General features: G+C 42.8%; 1 protein-coding gene and 1 long non-coding RNA gene across 2 annotated transcripts in view; one reads left to right on the plus strand and one right to left on the minus strand.

Annotated features, from left to right (window-relative positions):
* LOC133659032 (uncharacterized) overlaps positions 1 to 18,204 on the plus strand; it is an 89,732-nt gene that overhangs the window by 41,314 nt on the left and 30,214 nt on the right. The gene's annotated exons all lie outside the window — the stretch shown is intronic.
* Positions 2,157 to 5,312, minus strand: LOC133659025 (uncharacterized). The gene is made up of 2 exons (XM_062061643.1): positions 2,780 to 5,312; positions 2,157 to 2,678 (listed from the first exon to the last, which is right to left on the minus strand). Exon 1 carries the CDS (start codon positions 5,265 to 5,267, stop codon positions 2,787 to 2,789), a length of 2,481 nt encoding a protein of 826 aa, XP_061917627.1. The 5' UTR covers positions 5,268 to 5,312; the 3' UTR covers positions 2,157 to 2,678; positions 2,780 to 2,786.

Raw genomic sequence — 18,204 nt, forward strand, 5'->3', positions numbered from 1 at the left:
CTCTTTTGTCAAAGAAAGACACTTGTGATTTAGGGCTATATAAATAAACATTGATTGATTGATTGAAAGAAAACTTTGATGTTTTTATATGGCAACCACACAATATATGCAATATTTTTCCCACATAAAACATTTTAATGTGAAATATTTGAAGTAATTGGAGCCTTGGATAAGTCAATAATTCATTATAACATAGATTTTTTGCCTTTTTTTTTCTTTGAGCAATGGCAAAAAAAGGAAAATAAAGATAGACAGCCTGCATGGCAGCTTTGTGTCAACATTGCAACTTTTTCTAGTTAGATTTCACCTCATTCCACTTTTTTAATGTTTTTTTGATTTTTGCAATAGCATTTCCAGAATGTGTGGCGGGCCGGTAAACAATTAGCTGCGGGCCGCAAATGGCCCCCGGGCCGCACTTTGGACACCCCTGTCCTATAGTATTGCTGAAATGTTACTGACGTCACTGTGAACGTCTCCTGCGTGGTGGGTTCTCCTGGGACCGGCAGAACTTTCGTGAGCCCGAGATACAGGTTTGAGCAAGTCTTTATTCTTATATGTTATAGTGTTTACTGCGATGAGGTGGCAACTTGTCCAGGGTGTACCCCGCCTTCCGCCCGATTGTAGCTGAGATAGGCTCCAGCGCCCCCCGCGACCCCGAAGGGAATAAGCGGTAGAAAATGGATGGATGTTATAGTGTTTAGGGCTGTGTCGCCAGATGCTTCCTCCTTCTTGCTCGTGTGGGTTTTCCATCCGTTCCTCGGACGCTGCTGATAAAGGCGACAGGTGATTAGATAACCAGCCCCAGCTGGGCAATCTACTCACCTGCCAGCTGGGCTTCGAAGCCGGCCATACACACTCCCTTCCCGCAGGAGGCGCGCCGACCACGCCCCCCTCCACAGTCACGTCCCACCCAATGAATACACATGGTAGTCACGCTAACTCTGTTTTTTCAATGGATACTTGGCGCCATTTAGCCTTTCTCGAAGAAAAAATGCACTCTGCTTGGGTTTTCGGATGTACGTATCGTTCAAATAGCGAAAGGATTAAAAGTTTCTTCAGAGTTCCTCGAGAGGCAATCAAAAAGGGAGGAAGAGTGCAAGATTTTACGAAACGACAAGAAAAGCAGCACGCACTCCAGTCGAGAGCGAGCAAAGTCGAACAATGCACGAGTTTGCAGGGATCATTTCGATAAACTTTTAATGTTTATTCTTTCCCATTTAAGTATTTCTTTAATATTATTTGTATTTATTTAACACATGTCTGCTACGAGCCCTGCGATGAGGTGGCGACTCGTCCAGGGTGTACCCCGCCTTCCGCCCGAATGCAGCTGAGATAGGCTCCAGCACCCCCCGCGACCCCAAAAGGGACAAGCGGTAGAAAATGGATGGATGGATGGATGTCTGCTACGAGTGTTTCGAAAAGTCGGCGAGTCTAAATAAAAGAAAGCAAATGTCAGTAAAACTTAAAAGAGTTAAGCTTTTACCAAAGGAAGCAATCATAAATGAATTTTTCAGCACATACACAATTTTGATATTGTGTTATTATTATATATATATATATATATATATATATATATATATATATATATATATATATATATATATATATATATATATATATATATATATATATATATATATATATATATTAGAGATGTCCGATAATATCGGCCTGCCGATATTATCGGCCGATAAATGCGTTAAAATGTAATATTGGAAATTATCGGTATCGTTTTTTTTATTATCGGTATCGTTTTTTTGTTTTGTTTTTTTTTTGTTTTTTTGGGGGGTTTTTTTTACACTCATTTACACTCATTCACACAAAAGGGTTGTTTCTTTCTGTTATTAATATTCTGGTTCCTACATTATATATCAATATATATCAATACAGTCTGCAAGGGATACAGTCCGTAAGCACACATGATTGTGCGTGCTGCTGGTCCACTAATAGTACTAACCTTTAACAGTTAATTTGACTAATTTTCATTAATTACTAGTTTCAATGTAACTGTTTTTATATTGTTTTACTTTCTTTTTTTATTCAAGAAAATGTTTTCTATTTATTTATCTTATTTTATTTTATTAATTTTTTTTTTTTAAAGTACCTTATCTTCACCATACCTGGTTGTAGTCTGGTGGCTTAGTGACATTACCGTTACGGAGCGGATAAAAGCGCCAAATTTTTTATGGGCCTTCTTTATGACCTACTGAAGGATTTTAGAAGGGTACTCAAACTTAAATATTGAAAATACCTTTATAGTGCACATAAGTTATTTTGATCAATAACTGCAAAAAACGCCTATACTAAAAAAGGACTAATTCTTGTCATGTGTCCTCCTGCTGCTAGTTTTTACATCATACTTGCACAGGGTGTCTACAGGTAGTGTCTTCACATCCCAGAACAGCCAGAATGCCAATATTTGATTCCATTATGAACCATTTGGCTTTCAAATAAGGCCTCATTATGGACGGAAATAGCAAAAAGTATCATTTTCAGATGATGATTCAAGACCCAGCACATGAAGTATTATCCATAAAACCTTTAATGCAATTATAATGTTAGAACTCTGATTGAGGCCAAAAATAAATTAAAGGGGCAAGTCAGCTGGTGCACATGATCAGCATGGGGGCTGAGGACCAATGGCCTGGATGACTCTTCTTACTACACTATGAAGTAATCTGCACGTGAAACAGGCAAGAAAACAATTGTTGTCACAATTTAAACAAATTGACATGCATCATAATGTGGAAACTTGGTGTATTGGTGTGCATAACTGTACCTGGTGTCTATTTGCAGCAGTTGCATTTGCAAAGTGGAGAACAGTCAATATTAGCATTGCTGCATTTACAGCTGGAACAGTCACCTTTACATGAGCATTTTATCAGCTCTCTGCAGGCAATGGAGACCTCGGGAATGGTTATCCAAACTGGAACCCATGACCCTGTTTCGTCCTTGGTCCATCCAAAGTCCTTTGGAGAAGGAATCACTTGCTGTGTGTCTGTGCTGGTTGCCCAGATTCCTGCCTGAAACACAGCCCGTTTTACATGCTGGAGTAGGGCATCCTGCGTGGGAGGTAATCTCTCCATCGGCCGACTGTCTTGACAGAAGAGTTCCTTCCTTGTTTGACTGATGGAGTTCAAAGGACTGGATCTGTTGTACAGGATCACAGTCAGCCTCTCAAGTGTCTGGAAATGCTGAGAGTCAACTTTTAGTTCCTGGAATGGATGCTTTGCCAGATACATAAATGTTTCTGTAGCAGCATCATAGGCTTGCCAGGCCCTCCAAGCTGACTTCTTGCCTTTTCCGTTAAATGCAGATGTTGTGTCACAACCTGAATATGCGTGGAACATAAGCAGACCTTGTGATTTGGGTTCCCCCAGGCTTTTGCAGATGTGGTTTATGTGGTAATATCTGAACCTTTTTCCCATGCCAAAAGCCACCCAGATGTCAGTCAATGGTTGAAGCACCACCAAATCATAAAATAAACCAGCAAGGATCACGATGACATCAGTGTCCACAGTTCGCACAAGAACTGTCTTTGCTCCCTCCTTCAATGCGCATTGTAGATGGACCACTATCCTTGTGTCTGCCTCCTCATGGTTGCAACAGTCCATCATGCTAGTGGAACCAAAAGCTTGTCCTGACACCGCTTGCCCCGATGTGACATACACAGCTTTGGTTGGTGGCCAGCTGAACTCTTGGATCTTGGATGTCAAGAAATCAAACAACTCCTTCTTGTTGATTGGGTCGCGAAGAAAGTCCATCCAGTTGCCTGGCAACTTTGTCGGGCCTGACACTTTCCTGCGAACACCACGTCCTCTTTTTTCTCGGGTGGACTCCTTCAAGCTGTCAGGGATGTACGTGTCCCATACAACATCCAATCGTTTTGCATCCTGCAGCTGCTTCTGCAGGTAGGGGATGAAAACCTCATTTGCATAAGCATCAAACGTGCTCACTCTAATAGTGGGCAGGCAGTGGACAATTACTGCCCCATCTAGGACTTTGAAGTCATAGGTTGAGGGTGGCTCTGATTGTGCTGGCTGCTCAAGACATTGTAGCAGGTCTGATTTGGTGCCTGTCAGATGAAGTTTTCCAAAGTCTGAGAGAGATGGAGGGAAGGACTGCACCTCATGTGTAAAGAATTCATCCAAATTACTCTCACGGCTCTGCATAGCTACATATAGCTGGCCAAAGAGTGCCACGTTGTTCTGAAGCACTTTAATCTTTTTCCCATCTTTAGACATTGTCTTGCGTCTAGGTTGCCTGAAGACTGCCAAGGAATTCCTTTTAATCGGATCATGGATAGATTGTGTGCGTTCATCAAGCACCTTCTTGACAAACTCCTGATATTGTCTCTTCCCTGTGTCCTCCAGGATGAGCATGGTATTTGCGACTAATTTATCTGCGCAGTTGCGACTATCAAGAGTCACAAGTTCCTCGAAGACATCCAGGAAAGGGTTTCCCATACGCCTTATGGTATCTGACAGACTGTTGACCTGTCTCTGGAATGTCTTCTGTGTGCCAAGACCCTGCTCATGGTGCTGGAAGCTCTCTTTGTCATCTTGGAGATATTCCTCTTCAAATTCCTTTATCAATCTTGCCATTTCTGGGCCTGTGAGCATCCATCTTCTGAAGGCAGTTGGATTTTCTGTGAGGCCAACCGCACCACCTGAACCTTTCACATTCTTGTTCTCTTGTTCATGAGCTTGGTCCAGTGGGATTGCAGAAAACCTGTTAGATGTCTTTGAAAGAACCCAGTGAGAATTCTTCTCAAACTCGTCCTTGATAGAGTCGGGCAAAGACTTCATGTCCCTGATATGGACAGGCAACCATCTTGAATAGTTCACATGGTCCAAGGCAAAGAATAGAGGGGCCAGTTCTTCAAGCACTTCTACATACAGTAGGAAATTCTGCTCTCTGTGTGCCCTTATGAAGATGAGAATGAGGGTTTCATATCTCATGATCAGATCCCAGAACATGAACGTCGGACTCTTCTTCAGCATGTTGTTTCTCCAAGCCATGAAGGACTCTTCATCTTTGGGGCCTGCACTAACCCTGAAAGCCTCCTGTTGTAGATTGTGCAGTGTCAAGACAGTGACCTGGTGTGCATGCCTGGTTCGTGTTAGGTGTGCTGCTTTCAGAAACGACTCAGCCATGCCACTTGATGCCACTTCTGCTTCAATCAGTGCTGTCGTCCAACCAGAGCCCTCTAGGAGATCGCCAAGTGTATTCCAGAGAGCCATCTCTGTGTGTAATCCTCCCAGCATAACTACATGAACTCTTTCACCATGGGTGTTCGGCCATTTCCATTGTACAAGCTTAGCCAGAGCAAACAGAGGCTGATCAAATGCAGTGACAGGGATCTGTCCTGGATTGAGAAATTGAACAGCCTGTCTCTGAACATCCATGCCATGCTTAATCATGGCTGCTGTGGCAGATTTCTCATAGAACAGGTATATAATAGGTAGCCTAGCTAATCTTTTTAACTTTCCTTATGCTTTGTTAAGCAACATACAGCTCATTCTCAAAGCATTATTATTGTTATATTTACCTGATGAACACCTGCTTGATTGCAGCTCTGTGTGATGCTGAACTGCACAGTGATCATGTGATCATGTGATCAGGCTGGAACTTATTGTGATCATGCAGGCTAGTTTATATATCGCCATCTGGTGTTGTGAATGTATATTGAAACAGTAGTTGCGATTATGAACAACTTCATGATTAATTCTAATTACAAAATGAATAGAGAATGTCTTTACCCACACTACATGCAGAACATGACATTTTTTCAGCTTTTTTCTTAATTCCGCCTATACTGTACAGGACTTTATGGAGGATGTACCTGTACCAGGTGCCTTGGTAATGCATTTTAGACATCATTTTGAATGTTTATCCATCACTGGACCCAATTAAAAGCAAATTTACCTTCCTAAGTGGAAAAAAACAACAATTTATCAGCAATATACCTTTTATGACTCCGGAATAACATTTTTTAAACAATTTTGTGCACTATATGGGTATTTTCAATATTTAAGTTTGAGTACCCTTCTAAAATCCTTCAGTAGGTCATAAAGAAGGCCTGTAAAAAAATTGGCGCTTTTATCCGCTCCGTAACGGTACGCCTAAAAATGTGCGCTAACCCACCGCACTATTGTCCAAATTAGGCATAATAATGTGTTAATTCCACGACTGTATATATCGGTTGATATCGGTATCGGTTGATATCGGTAACGGTAATTAAAGAGTTGGACAATATCGGAATATCGGATATCGGCAAAAAGCCATTATTGGACATCCCTAATATATATATATGTGTATTATATTTTGATAAAGACGGGGAAAACACGCTACTTGTAAACGCGGCGTGCAACAGCAACAAACAGAAGTAGACGCGAAGTTAAATGATGAAATGCAACCTTACCCGAGCAAAAAGGATGCATATTTATCCGGGAGAGTCTTGATACCAATTTTCTTTACCCAGCCACACACAAAGAAGTTGTAGATCTCCGTGATTTTCCTCGTTTCCATTTGTATTCTCGTGTAGAGTGGCGTCTGTCTGGGAACGCAACCAACATATAATCCTTGATATCACTCTACAAATCCATGATATCACTCTACAAATCCATGATATCGCTCTACAAATCTTTTTTTGATGAAGTATAGGGATCTATTCCATTGCACAGTTGGATTTTTTGCTCGTATCTGCGCTGCTTACTGTACAACAGCCATCTTGGCTTGTTTGACCAACACTGGTTTTCACTTCCAGGAAGAAATCACGTGTCGGAATACAAGCAATTGACCACTAGACAAGGTCAAAATAATCAGCCCGCGCTGATCAGTATCATGGCAACTGATTGGCTCAATCTCAGACTGCATTACTAACATTAGCATGCTAATTTTTTAATCCAATTTTGCAGCCGAAAGCCTCAGAGTCATATACCGTTTTTTCCTAACTATAGAGCACACTGGTATATTAGCCGCACCCACTGAAAAAATTAATTTATTAGCCACACCGAACTTATAAGCAACAGATATATTTGTTTTGAAATAAGTTATTTCCATAGAAAGATTTTGGAAATGTTTATTTACATACCTTAATTGTTTCCAAACGGTGCCTGTAACACGGCAGTAAAACGGCTGATCAAACAAAACCAAAGTCATCGTCATGACTACCTCTCCAAACAGCTAAACGGACTCAATAACGCCATGGTGACATCTTGGTGAATTTACAAAACTGAAACGATACAAAAAGAATGCCATCGTAAGTTAATAATACTAACCCACACTTGTAAACGTGTTAGCATATTAGCTAATGCTAACGACGCTAGCTTGATTACAATACGATACAAATCTGTATGAAAACACTTCTGTAGACATCACACAAGGGATGGTTTGTGACTAGTTTTAGTTATATTATAAAAATTGCTTGCTTGGAGTGATGAATGCAGAATCCATACAAATGGTAAATGGGTCGTACTTGTATAGCGCTTTTCTACCTTTTTAAGGAACTCAAAGCGCTTTGACACTATTTTCCACATTCACCCATTCACACACACACATTCACACACTGATGGACAAGTAGGAACGCTATGGACGGTTAGAAGACGGAAGGGGTAGAAAGCTCAGTCTAAACCAGGGGTGTCAAAATCAAATACAGAGTGGGCCAAAATTTAAAACTGAACAAAGCTGCGGGCCAAGGTTGAACAAATTAACCTTTTAATAGGGACCCAAACAAGTTTTGCATTGAATATTGAACAAGCAAGGCTTATATAAATTTATAGTGACATGCAAAATCGAGTTTCAAATAATAATAATAATAATTTCAAAATATCAATGGCATATCAAATAAAATTTAAATAAAAATTAAATGCCTCTTTTCTATTTGCAGCCATCTGAGGTAAATATCAACATTAACTTTTTACACAGGCTAATAATAAATTTGAAAATAAAATAACAATGAATGAATCAAACATTCCAGCCTTGAAGTAGCAAGAGAAAGTGCATGAATAAAACGTTAATTATTGCTCAGTTTGCTACACTGATTTGCTTTAACACTGAATATGGAACAAGCAACGCTTATATAACTTAATAGTGCAAAATCAACTTTCAAAAAACAAACGAAAAAACATCAATGGTATGTTAAATAAAATTTAAAATAAAACATTGAATGCCTCTTTTCTATTTACAGCCTTCTGAGGTAAATATCAACATTAACTTGGTGGTAGCGGGGGTGTATATTGTAGCGTCCCGGAAGAGTTAGTGCTGCAAGGGGTTCGGGGAATTTGGTCTGTTGTGTTTATGTTCTGTTACGGTGCGGATGTTCTCCTGAAATGTGTTTGTCATTCTTGTTTGGTGTGGATTCACAGTGTGGCGCATATTTGTAACAGTGTTAAAGTTGTTTATACGTCCACCCTCAGTGTGACCTGTATGGCGGTTGATCAAGTATGCCTTGCATTCACTTATGTGTGTGTAAAAGCCGCATATATTACGTGACTGGGCCGGCACGCTGTTTGTGTGGAGCAAAAGCGGACGTGACGACAGGTTGTAGAGGACGTTGAAGGCAGTGCCTTTAAGGCACGCCCCCAATAATAATGGGTGGAAATCTTGGTCGCCCCGGGAGATTTTCGGGAGGGGCACTCCCGGGAAAATCGGGAGTGTTGGCAAGTATGAGTATTAGCGGTGAATGCGGTTGTTGTATAATACCGGCGGCCAGCTCTAATGTTAATTTGATATTGCCTCAAGGGCCAAATGAAATTACACGGCGGGCCAAATTTGGCCCGTGGGCCAGAGTTTGACACCCATGGTCTAAACAGAAGGGCGATGCAGCACTGAAGCACATGCAGTGAGCAAACTCCTCCAACAGATGGTGCAGTAGCACATACAGTAACACACCTAATTCAGTGTCTTTGCTTGTTTTTTTATTTATTATTTGCATTATGGCCGTCAGCGAAGACAATCTCCAAACATAATATGCCCCCTTGAATATATGCTTGTCACTTTGACTTATGATTGCAAATAGGGATGGGTACTGTTCACATTTGAACCGATAGGGTACCAATTCCGGAAGCGGGTTTATGTGATAGCAAGAATTCTGTTAGTTGTGGATGATAACGCAGGCCTAGCGTCACATGGTTAGGTTGCATATTCTAAACCAATCAAAGGGATTTGAGATAAAAGACATTTTGATCATGATGAAGATGAATTAATCCCAGGATGAAGTCTATCCGGGTGGCGGGGAAGCTGAGGGCCATCCCAGCTGACATTGGGTGGGAGCAGCAGATGTTTCCAAACACAGGCATCGGAATCAACCCGGCCCACCCCTCTCCCCGTGCAAAGTGCAACTGGACGGAATGACGCGAGCGGCGCTTTTGTTCATGACTCCGGGAGGGAGCGTTCGGGGCCAAGAAGCTGGATCCTGAAGTCAAGTGCACGTAAGAAACGGTGGAAGTGAGTCACACACCCTGCACGTTGGAGAGCAGCAGGTCGACCCCGTTCACCCCCCCCCTTCGCTCGCTAAGTCATTAAGTGCTCTCACCTTCTAGTGCCTGCTGATGAAACGCACTGCACATCAAGCAAAACAATGGAGAGTTTCTTCCAGGCGGAGGTAAACAAAAGGCCCGGCTGGGATGATGTAGCTGGTTTTCCCCTCCGACACAAAGCCCGGCTCAGAAGAATCATGGATTCCATGGGCTTGACTCAACCCACCCCTCGTGCCCCCCTCCCCCAATTCCAGTGGACTCTCCCAACAACCCGGCCGTTTGTTGCTGTTGGGTGGGAAGTGATGTCAGCAGGGGATGCACCACGCCAAGACCCTGCCTATCTGATGTCAGTGTATGTGTGTGTGTCTAGGGACACAACCCTGTGGGGCTCCTGTCTGTCTCCCTGGAGTGCTGAATGAAGATGTTCTGCTACACAACCACCGTCCTCCATATATATATATATATATAAGCTCCGTCGCATATGCATCCACTCTGATAAGATAACCTTTTAGACGGAGCGACATTCCTGTGGCTTCACCTCTGTGAAGTCCTTTCCAACTCGACGGAAGGAGAGGTTTGCGGTCGTGTATCGTGTATCGACTGACGCACCGTCAAAAGTAATAATGGTTACCGACTGAAACCACAGCAGCGTTATTTGTCTCGCTTTGTATCAAGGCTACGTACGCGCTGATAACATAATGCGACCGCAACAATTACAGAAAAACATTACCATGCTGACATCAGAGGCGTTTGACAAAAGGATTAGATGAAAATACCACTTGGACTGAAACCGCGCGACTATTATGTTTCCATACTTTGCAGACTGAAATCTTAAAGGCATTCTCTCATGCCAGGTTATGTTGATTGAAAACTTTTTAAGAGCGTCCAAGTCCTCTAAAAACTGTCGCCTTCGCTTACAAGCAGTTGAGCGATGACAAAAACCATGCACCCATTTCACCTCCGCACTCTTCAGGGTCAGATAGTGTTTACCGTATTCGCAGCTAAGTCCCCAAAAAACGCATGTGCGTCTGCCAAAAAGATGCGCCGCTTAGGTATGGTATCCAACCCCACAGATTTGCTGGCTTTGGAGGCATGGCAGCTGCTGTGTGAAAGGGAATTCAGATATGTCCATCCATCTTCTTCCGCTTATCCGAGGTCGGGTCGCGGGGGCAGCAGCCTAAGCAGGGAAGCCCAAACTTTCCTCTCCCCCAGCCACTTCGTCCAGCTCTTCCCGGGGGATCCCGAGGCGTTCCCAGGCAAGCCGGGAGACATAGTCTTTCCAATGTGTCCTGGGTCTTCCCCGTGGCCTCCTACCGGTTGGACGTGCTCTAAACACCTCCCTAGGGAGGCGTTCGGATGGCATCCTGACCAGATGCCCGAACCACCTCATCTGGCTCCTCTCGATGTGGAGGAGCAGCGGCTTTACTTTGAGCTCCCCCCGGATGGCAGAGCTTCTCAGCCTATCTCTAAGGGAGAGCCTAGCCACCCGGCGGAGGAAACTCATTTCGGCCGCTTGTACCCGTGATCTTGTCCTATCGGTCATAACCCAAAGCTCATGACCATAGGTGAGGATGGGAACGTAGATCGACCGGTAAATTGAGAGCTTTGCCTTTCGGCTCAGCTCCTTCTTTACCACAACGGATCAATACAGCGTCCGCATTACTGAAGACGCCGCACCGATCCGCCTGTCGACCTCACGATCCACTCTTCCCTCACTCGTGAACAAGACTCCAAGGTACTTGAACTCCTCCACTTGGGGCAGGGTCTCCTCCCCAACCCGGAGATGGCACTCCACCCTTTTCCGGGCGAGAACCATGGACTCGGACTTGGAGGTGCTGATTCTCATCCCAGTCGCTTCACACTCGGCTGCGAACCGATCCAGTGAGAGCTGAAGATCCTGGCCAGATGAAGCCGTCAGGACCACATCATCTGCAAAAAGCAGAGACCTAATCCTGCAGCCACCAAACCGGATCCCCTCAACACCTTGACTGCGCCTAGAAATTCTGTCCATAAAAGTTATGAACAGAATCACCGATTCAGATATGTCATCAATCAATATTTATTTGTACAGCCCTTTATCACGAACCACGACGACATCCACTTATCTTAACCCACACCCGGGCAAAGAAAAACTCCAAAGACCAAGATGGGAAAAAGAAGAATCTTTGGGAAGGGGCCACAAATGTGGGGTTTCCTCTCAATCAATAGACGCCGAGTAGGTACGGTTATTGAATTGTTACATTCATGATCATGTGAGAGTCCAGTCCATCGGCAAGCCAGCAGAGGTTCGTAGTGTGATCTTCTTCCATGTAGACAAGTCGACAACGCAAAGACGTCCCCACTGACGCATAGAGGAGTTGTCCACCCCAAGTCACGACTTGGGACAGCTAATGCGTCTCTCAGACTGGTACCTAGGGATGCGAACTGATCAGGTTTTTCCTGTTTCGATTCCACTTTCGATTCTAATTAAAGGCCTACTGAAATAATTTTTTTTTATTTAAACGGGAATAGCAGATCCATTCTATGTGTCATACTTGATCATTTCGCGATATTGCCATATTTTTGCTGAAAGGATTTAGTAGAGAAAATCGACGATAAAGTTCGCAACTTTTGCTCGCTGATAAAAAAAAGCCTTGCCTGTACCGGAAGTAGCGTGACGTCACAGGAGCTAGTATTCCTCACAATTCCCCGTTGTTTACAATGGAGCGAGAGATTCAGAGCGACAAAGCGACGATTACCCCATTAATTTGAGCGAGGATGAAAGATTCGTAGATGAGGAACGTTGCAGTGAATGACTTGAGAGGCAGTGATGGACGTATCTTTTTTCGCTCTGACCGTAACTTAGGTACAAGCTGTCTCATTGGATTCCACACTCTCTCCTTTTTCTATTGTGGATCACGGATTTGTATTTTAAACCACCTCGGATACTATATCCTCTTGAAAATGAGAGTCGAGCACGCGAAATGGACATTTAAGTGACTTTTATCTCCACGACAATACATCGGTGACACACTTAGCTACTGAGCTAACGTGATAGCATCGTTCTCAAATTAAGATAGAAACAAAAGAAATAAACCCCTGACTGGAAGGATAGACAGAAGATCAACAATACTATTAAACCATGTACATGTAACTACACGGTTAAAAATTCTCAGCCTGGTAAGGCTTAACAATGCTGTTGCTAACGACGCTAAGGCTAATTTAGCAACTTAGCAACCGGACCTCACAGAACTATGATAAAAACATTAGCGCTCCACCTACGCCAGCCAGCCCTCATCTTCCCATCAACAGCCGTGCTCACCTGCGTTCCAGCGATCGACGGCGCGACGAAGGACTTCATCCGTGGGTTTGGCGGCAAGCATCGGCTAGGCGTAGTAAGTAGTCCTTGTTGTGTTGCTGTAAGTATTGTACTTAGCCGCTAATACACCGATCGATCCCACCTACAACGTTCTTCTTTGCAGCCTCCATTGTTCATTAAACAAATTGCAAAAGATTCACCAACACAGATGTCCAGAATACTGTGGAATTTTGTCGAAGAAAACAAGAGGTTTCTGTATCGGGTCGATGGGGTCCAACCACTTCCGTGGATTTTGTGACGTCACGCGCATAAATCATATCCAAAGGAGTTTTTCAACCGGAAGTGTGGCGGGAATTTTAAAATTGCACTTTATAAGTTAACCCGGCCGTATTGGCATGTGTTGCAATGTTAAGATTTCATCATTGATATATAAACTATCAGACTGCGTGGTCGGTAGTAGTGGCTTTCAGTAGGCCTTTAACGATGTGGTTCCTTAACGGTTTCTTTTATCGATTCTTATTTAGAAAAAAAAGGAGAAAAAATCAATTTTGTTTAGTTTAGCGGTAACATGACCTTACAAAGCCATACAGTGAGGTCTCAAGAGGCACATACTTAAATAAAAAAAAACAATTTTTTGTAAATATAACATGCAATATTATTTTTAGTCATGTGCAAATTACACAAGAATGTAACTGATACAGCATGTCAAGCCTTTATTGGTTAAAATTTTGATGATTATGGTTTACAGTTTATGAAAACTTTGAATTGAAAAATGTAAGGTTTCAAAAACTGTAAGCCATGATGATCAAAATTATTACAAATAAAGGCTTGACATATCTCACTTTGCATGTAATGAGTTAATATCACAGATTAGTTTCACATTTGAACTTAATTGCTGACATGAATGGACTTGTACACGATACTCTAATTTTAATGACTGAGAGAAAATCCGGTTGCAGGAAAACATGCAACTTTGCCCTGACTACCATTGAACATTCACCTACTGTAACTGCAAACTTTTGACCACAAACTTAGTTGCTGCTCGGTGACATTTGTGAACTGGGGCGATTACTTACTGCCCGCCTCGTCGCCAGTCAGATTCTGTGTCTCGTCATTCTCATCTAAATGAGAAGGTATTCATTTCAATTTAAGAAATAATAGCGCTAACATGAGAAGAGTTGTTAGTTCGTACCTGTATTGTTCGGATGACGTGCTAGCGTTACTGCTGCTGGGATGAGATAGGAGGGGTTAAAAACACGACTTCCATTTATAATTATTGCATGCTGTGTTTAAATGTTTCAGGATATTGCTCGTATGTCCTCCTCTTGATGAACTAGCAGCCTTCTAATTATTAAATGTAGCGCTGTTGTAATCCTTTTTTGTAAAATGTAGTCAACTTTAGAGCGTTTTTTGCGCCTGGGTTCCGCCATTCTGTGCTCACTACGCATGTTGCGAAATGACGTCAAGAATCGATAAGAGAAACCGCGATTTCAAGGAATTGATACACTGGTAACCTGTTCTGAACGAAGGTTTTCAATTCCCATCCCTACGGGTACCTCTACAGAAATGATTGCTGGCCACCCGGTACCCTCTGCAGGAGAGGGGGGTGGAGCAGAAAAGGAATGCGGTAGGTCAACAGAGGACTATTCAAAAGTTTGAGAATATCAATTGAATTTTAAGGTGGGACTTTATTGCTTCTTTTGAGGTAGCTTTAACTTGTCAGTAAGGAATTCCGGAATACCGGAGCCCGAATAGAAAACGTTCTGGGAATCACTAATAAGCCGGCGTTCTTGGACAGGATATATGGTACAATACAATCAGCAAGATAAGATGGTGCTAGACCGTTAAGTATTTTGTACATAAGAAATAAAACCTCAAACTCGCATCTTAAGTGTACCGGGAGCGAGTGCAGGTGGGCCAGTATAGGCGTAGTATGATTAACCGGTCTTGTCCTAGTCAAAAGTCTAGCAGCCAAATTTTGTAGCAACTGTAATATTTTAAAGGCCTACTGAAATGAAATGTTTTTATTTAAACGGGGATAGCAGATCCATTCTATGTGTCATACTTGATCATTTCGCGATATTGCCATATTTTTGCTGAAAGGATTTAGTATAGAACAACGACGATAAAGTTCGCAACTTTTGGTCTCTGATTAAAAAAAAAGCCTTGCCCCTACCGGAAGTAGCGTGACGTCACCGGAGGAAGGGCTGCTCACATTTTCCCATTGTTTTCAATGCAGCGAGAGAGATTCGGACCGAGAAAGCGACGATTACCCCATTAATTTGAGCGAGGATTAAAGATTCGTGGATGAGGAAAGTGAGAGTGAAGGACTAGAGAGGCAGTGCAGGATGTATCTTTTTTTCGCTCTGACCGTAACTTAGGTACAAGGGTTCATTTGATTCCACACGTTCTCCTTTTTCTATTGTGGATCACGGATTTGTATTTTAAACCACCTTGGATACTATATCCTCTTGAAAATGAGAGTCGAGAACGCGAAATGGACATTCACAGTGACTTTTATCTCCACGACAATACATCGGCGAAGCTCTTTAGCTACTGAGCTAACGTGATAGCATCGGGCTCAAATGCAGATAGAAACAAAATAAATCAACCCCTGACTGGAAGGATAGACAGAAGATCAACAATACTATTAAACCATGGACATGTAAATACACAGTTAATAATTTCCAGCTTGGCGAAGCTTAACAATGCTGTTGCTAACGACGCCATTGAAGCTAACTTAGCTACGGGGCGGCGGCGGGCGTTGTAGCTTTCGACGACACCCCGGCCGCCATCAGAGTCGGCAAGAAACATATATTTCCCCAAAGTTGCGTACGTGACATGCACATAGGGACACGCACGTACGGGCAAGCGATCAAATGTTCGGAAGCCAAAGCTGTACTCACGGTAGCGCGTCTGTTATCCATCTCAAAGTCCTCCTGGTTGTGTTGCTGTAGTCCGCCGCTAATACACCGATCGCACCTACAGCTTTCTTCTTTGCAGTCTCCATTGTTCATTAAACAAATTGCAAAAGATTCACCAACACAGATGTCCAGAATACTGTGGAATTTTGGGATGAAAACAGAGCTTTTTTGTATTGGATTCAATGGGTCCGAATACTTCCGTATCAACCATTGACGTCACGCGCATACGTCGTCATATCTAGACGTTTTCAACCGGAAGTGTGGCGGGAAATTTAAAATTGCACTTTATAAGTTAACCCGGCCGTATTGGCATGTGTTGCAATATTAAGATTTCATCATTGATATATAAACTATCAGACTGCATGGTCGGTAGTAGTGGCTTTCAGTAGGCCTTTAATGCTGGACAACGGGAGACCCCTAAATAATACTTTACAGCGATCTAGATGAGGCATAACAAACACATGTGTAATGATCTCACTGGTGGACAAAATGGGACAGATTTTAGCAATTTACAGAGATGAAAGAAGGCTGTTTAGCAACGTGTTTAATGTGTACCTCAAACGAGAGAAGGGTGTGAAGAGCACCTTAAACTCACTTATTAAGCCATGATATTTAACGCATGTGATTAATCAAAATACTGCATTAATCATGCATAAATGCAGATTCTTCTCAATGAATTCTGAGCACTAATGCTAATTTACCTTACACACAAATGGTTGCCTATAATGCGGATTATGCGGTGTGGTTATACGGTCAATGCATATGTCAAAAGATGAGTGCGGAAACGCCGATTGGTGTGGATATACAAGTTTGAAGCGTAAGATGCAGTGTCACTTCAAACAACTAGTTTTTGATCAAATAAAAGCAAAACTTCTTTTTTAATCATCTAATTATGTACGATTTTATTTTTAGGCCGTATTGCCCATGCCTAATATACGCTACTTCCATCTAATAGGACTGTGAATCTTTGGGCACCGCACGGTTCGATTCGATTTTTGAGGGTAACGATTCGTTTGAGAATTGATTGTCATTTCAAAACGATTCTTGTTTCTAAATCAATAGTTTTGTAACAACATTGGGTGCCAGTTCTATGATTAACTATATTCCTCCATAAAATAGATAAACAGCTCTGATAAATTAATCAAAGAAAACTGATTTTGTTTGATAAAATTATACCTAAACTTTTACTCATCATCGGCGGTCACTCGAACGAGTATGACGATTCTCCTGGTAGGGGGGTATCCCTTTATGGAGGATGCCTGTGCGTGACTTTGTTTAACGTTGCACAGACAGTCACCACACGATCCTTGACTCATCCGGGTCAGGGTCCAGTGGCATGGAGTCCAAGACGACTGGGGACCCTTTTCTGCTGCAGCCTTCATCCGCCATCCCAGCCGTTGTGACGCTCCATAGGGTTAGCAATCATCCTCCGCCTGTTCCACCGTTGAGGTCTTGGGTTACTTCCCCATCACTGGGCCCACGTGGATGTGGGGGTGCCTTCTTCCGCCATCGCAGCCGTTGTGGTGGTTCTTACATCTACCGTCTTCCACCTGCTCCACCTTTGAGATCTTCACCTTATCCCTGGCTAGGGGGCAGTCAGGTACTAGGCCTTTGTCAAGGGCCACCTGGGGTAACAGTAGTAAAGGGGTTAACCTCCTAGTGCCCCAAGACCCCTTCGAGGAGCCTCCACTGCCGGATGCATTTTAACGTCATGCCCAGGACGTAACATTGGCTGGACAGGACAGATTTGGGGGAAATACTTTTTAATTCTTTTAATGTTATTTATTTATCTTTTTAAAAAAAAAATCGATTAAGAATCGTTACACATAAGAATCGCGATTCATTCGAAAATCTTTTTTTCTTTTTTTTTGACACCCCTACCATCTCACGTTTTGGGGCATGCAACTGTAATTGCAACTTAAAGGCCTACTGAAAGCCACTACTACCGACCACGCAGTCTGATAGTTTATATATCAATGATGAAATCTTAACATTGCAACACATGCCAATACGGCCGGGTTAGATTAGTAAAGTGCAATTTTAAATTTCCCGCAAAATATCCTGCTGAAAACGTCTCGGTATGATGACGTTTGCGTGTGACGTCCCGGATTGTAGCGGACATTTTGGGACACCATTGTGGCCAGCTATTAAGTCGTCTGTTTTCATCGCAAAATTCCACAGTATTCTGGACATCTGTGTTGGTGAATCTTTTGCAATTTGTTTAATGAACAATGGAGATAGCAAAGAAGAAAGCTGTAGGTGGGAAGCGGTGTATTAGCGGCCGGCTGCAGCAACACAAACACGTAGCGGCTACGTCGTAGCCGGTGTTTCATTGTTTACATTCCCGAACGATGACAGTCAAGCTTTACCATTGGCCTGTGGATAACTGGGACAACATAGACTCTTACCAGGAGGACTTTGAGTTGGATACGCATGCTTGTGGAGATGGGACAACAGAGACTCTTACCAGGAGGACTTTGAGTTGGATACGCGCTACCGT

This window comes from Entelurus aequoreus, linkage group LG10, assembly GCF_033978785.1.
Source record: "Entelurus aequoreus isolate RoL-2023_Sb linkage group LG10, RoL_Eaeq_v1.1, whole genome shotgun sequence".
Lineage (NCBI taxonomy): Eukaryota > Metazoa > Chordata > Actinopteri > Syngnathiformes > Syngnathidae > Entelurus > Entelurus aequoreus.

Excerpts from the sequence above, each read along its gene's own strand:
- LOC133659025 (XM_062061643.1), bottom strand. The coding sequence starts at position 5,267 with ATGCTGGGAGGATTACACACAGAGATGGCTCTCTGGAATACACTTGGC.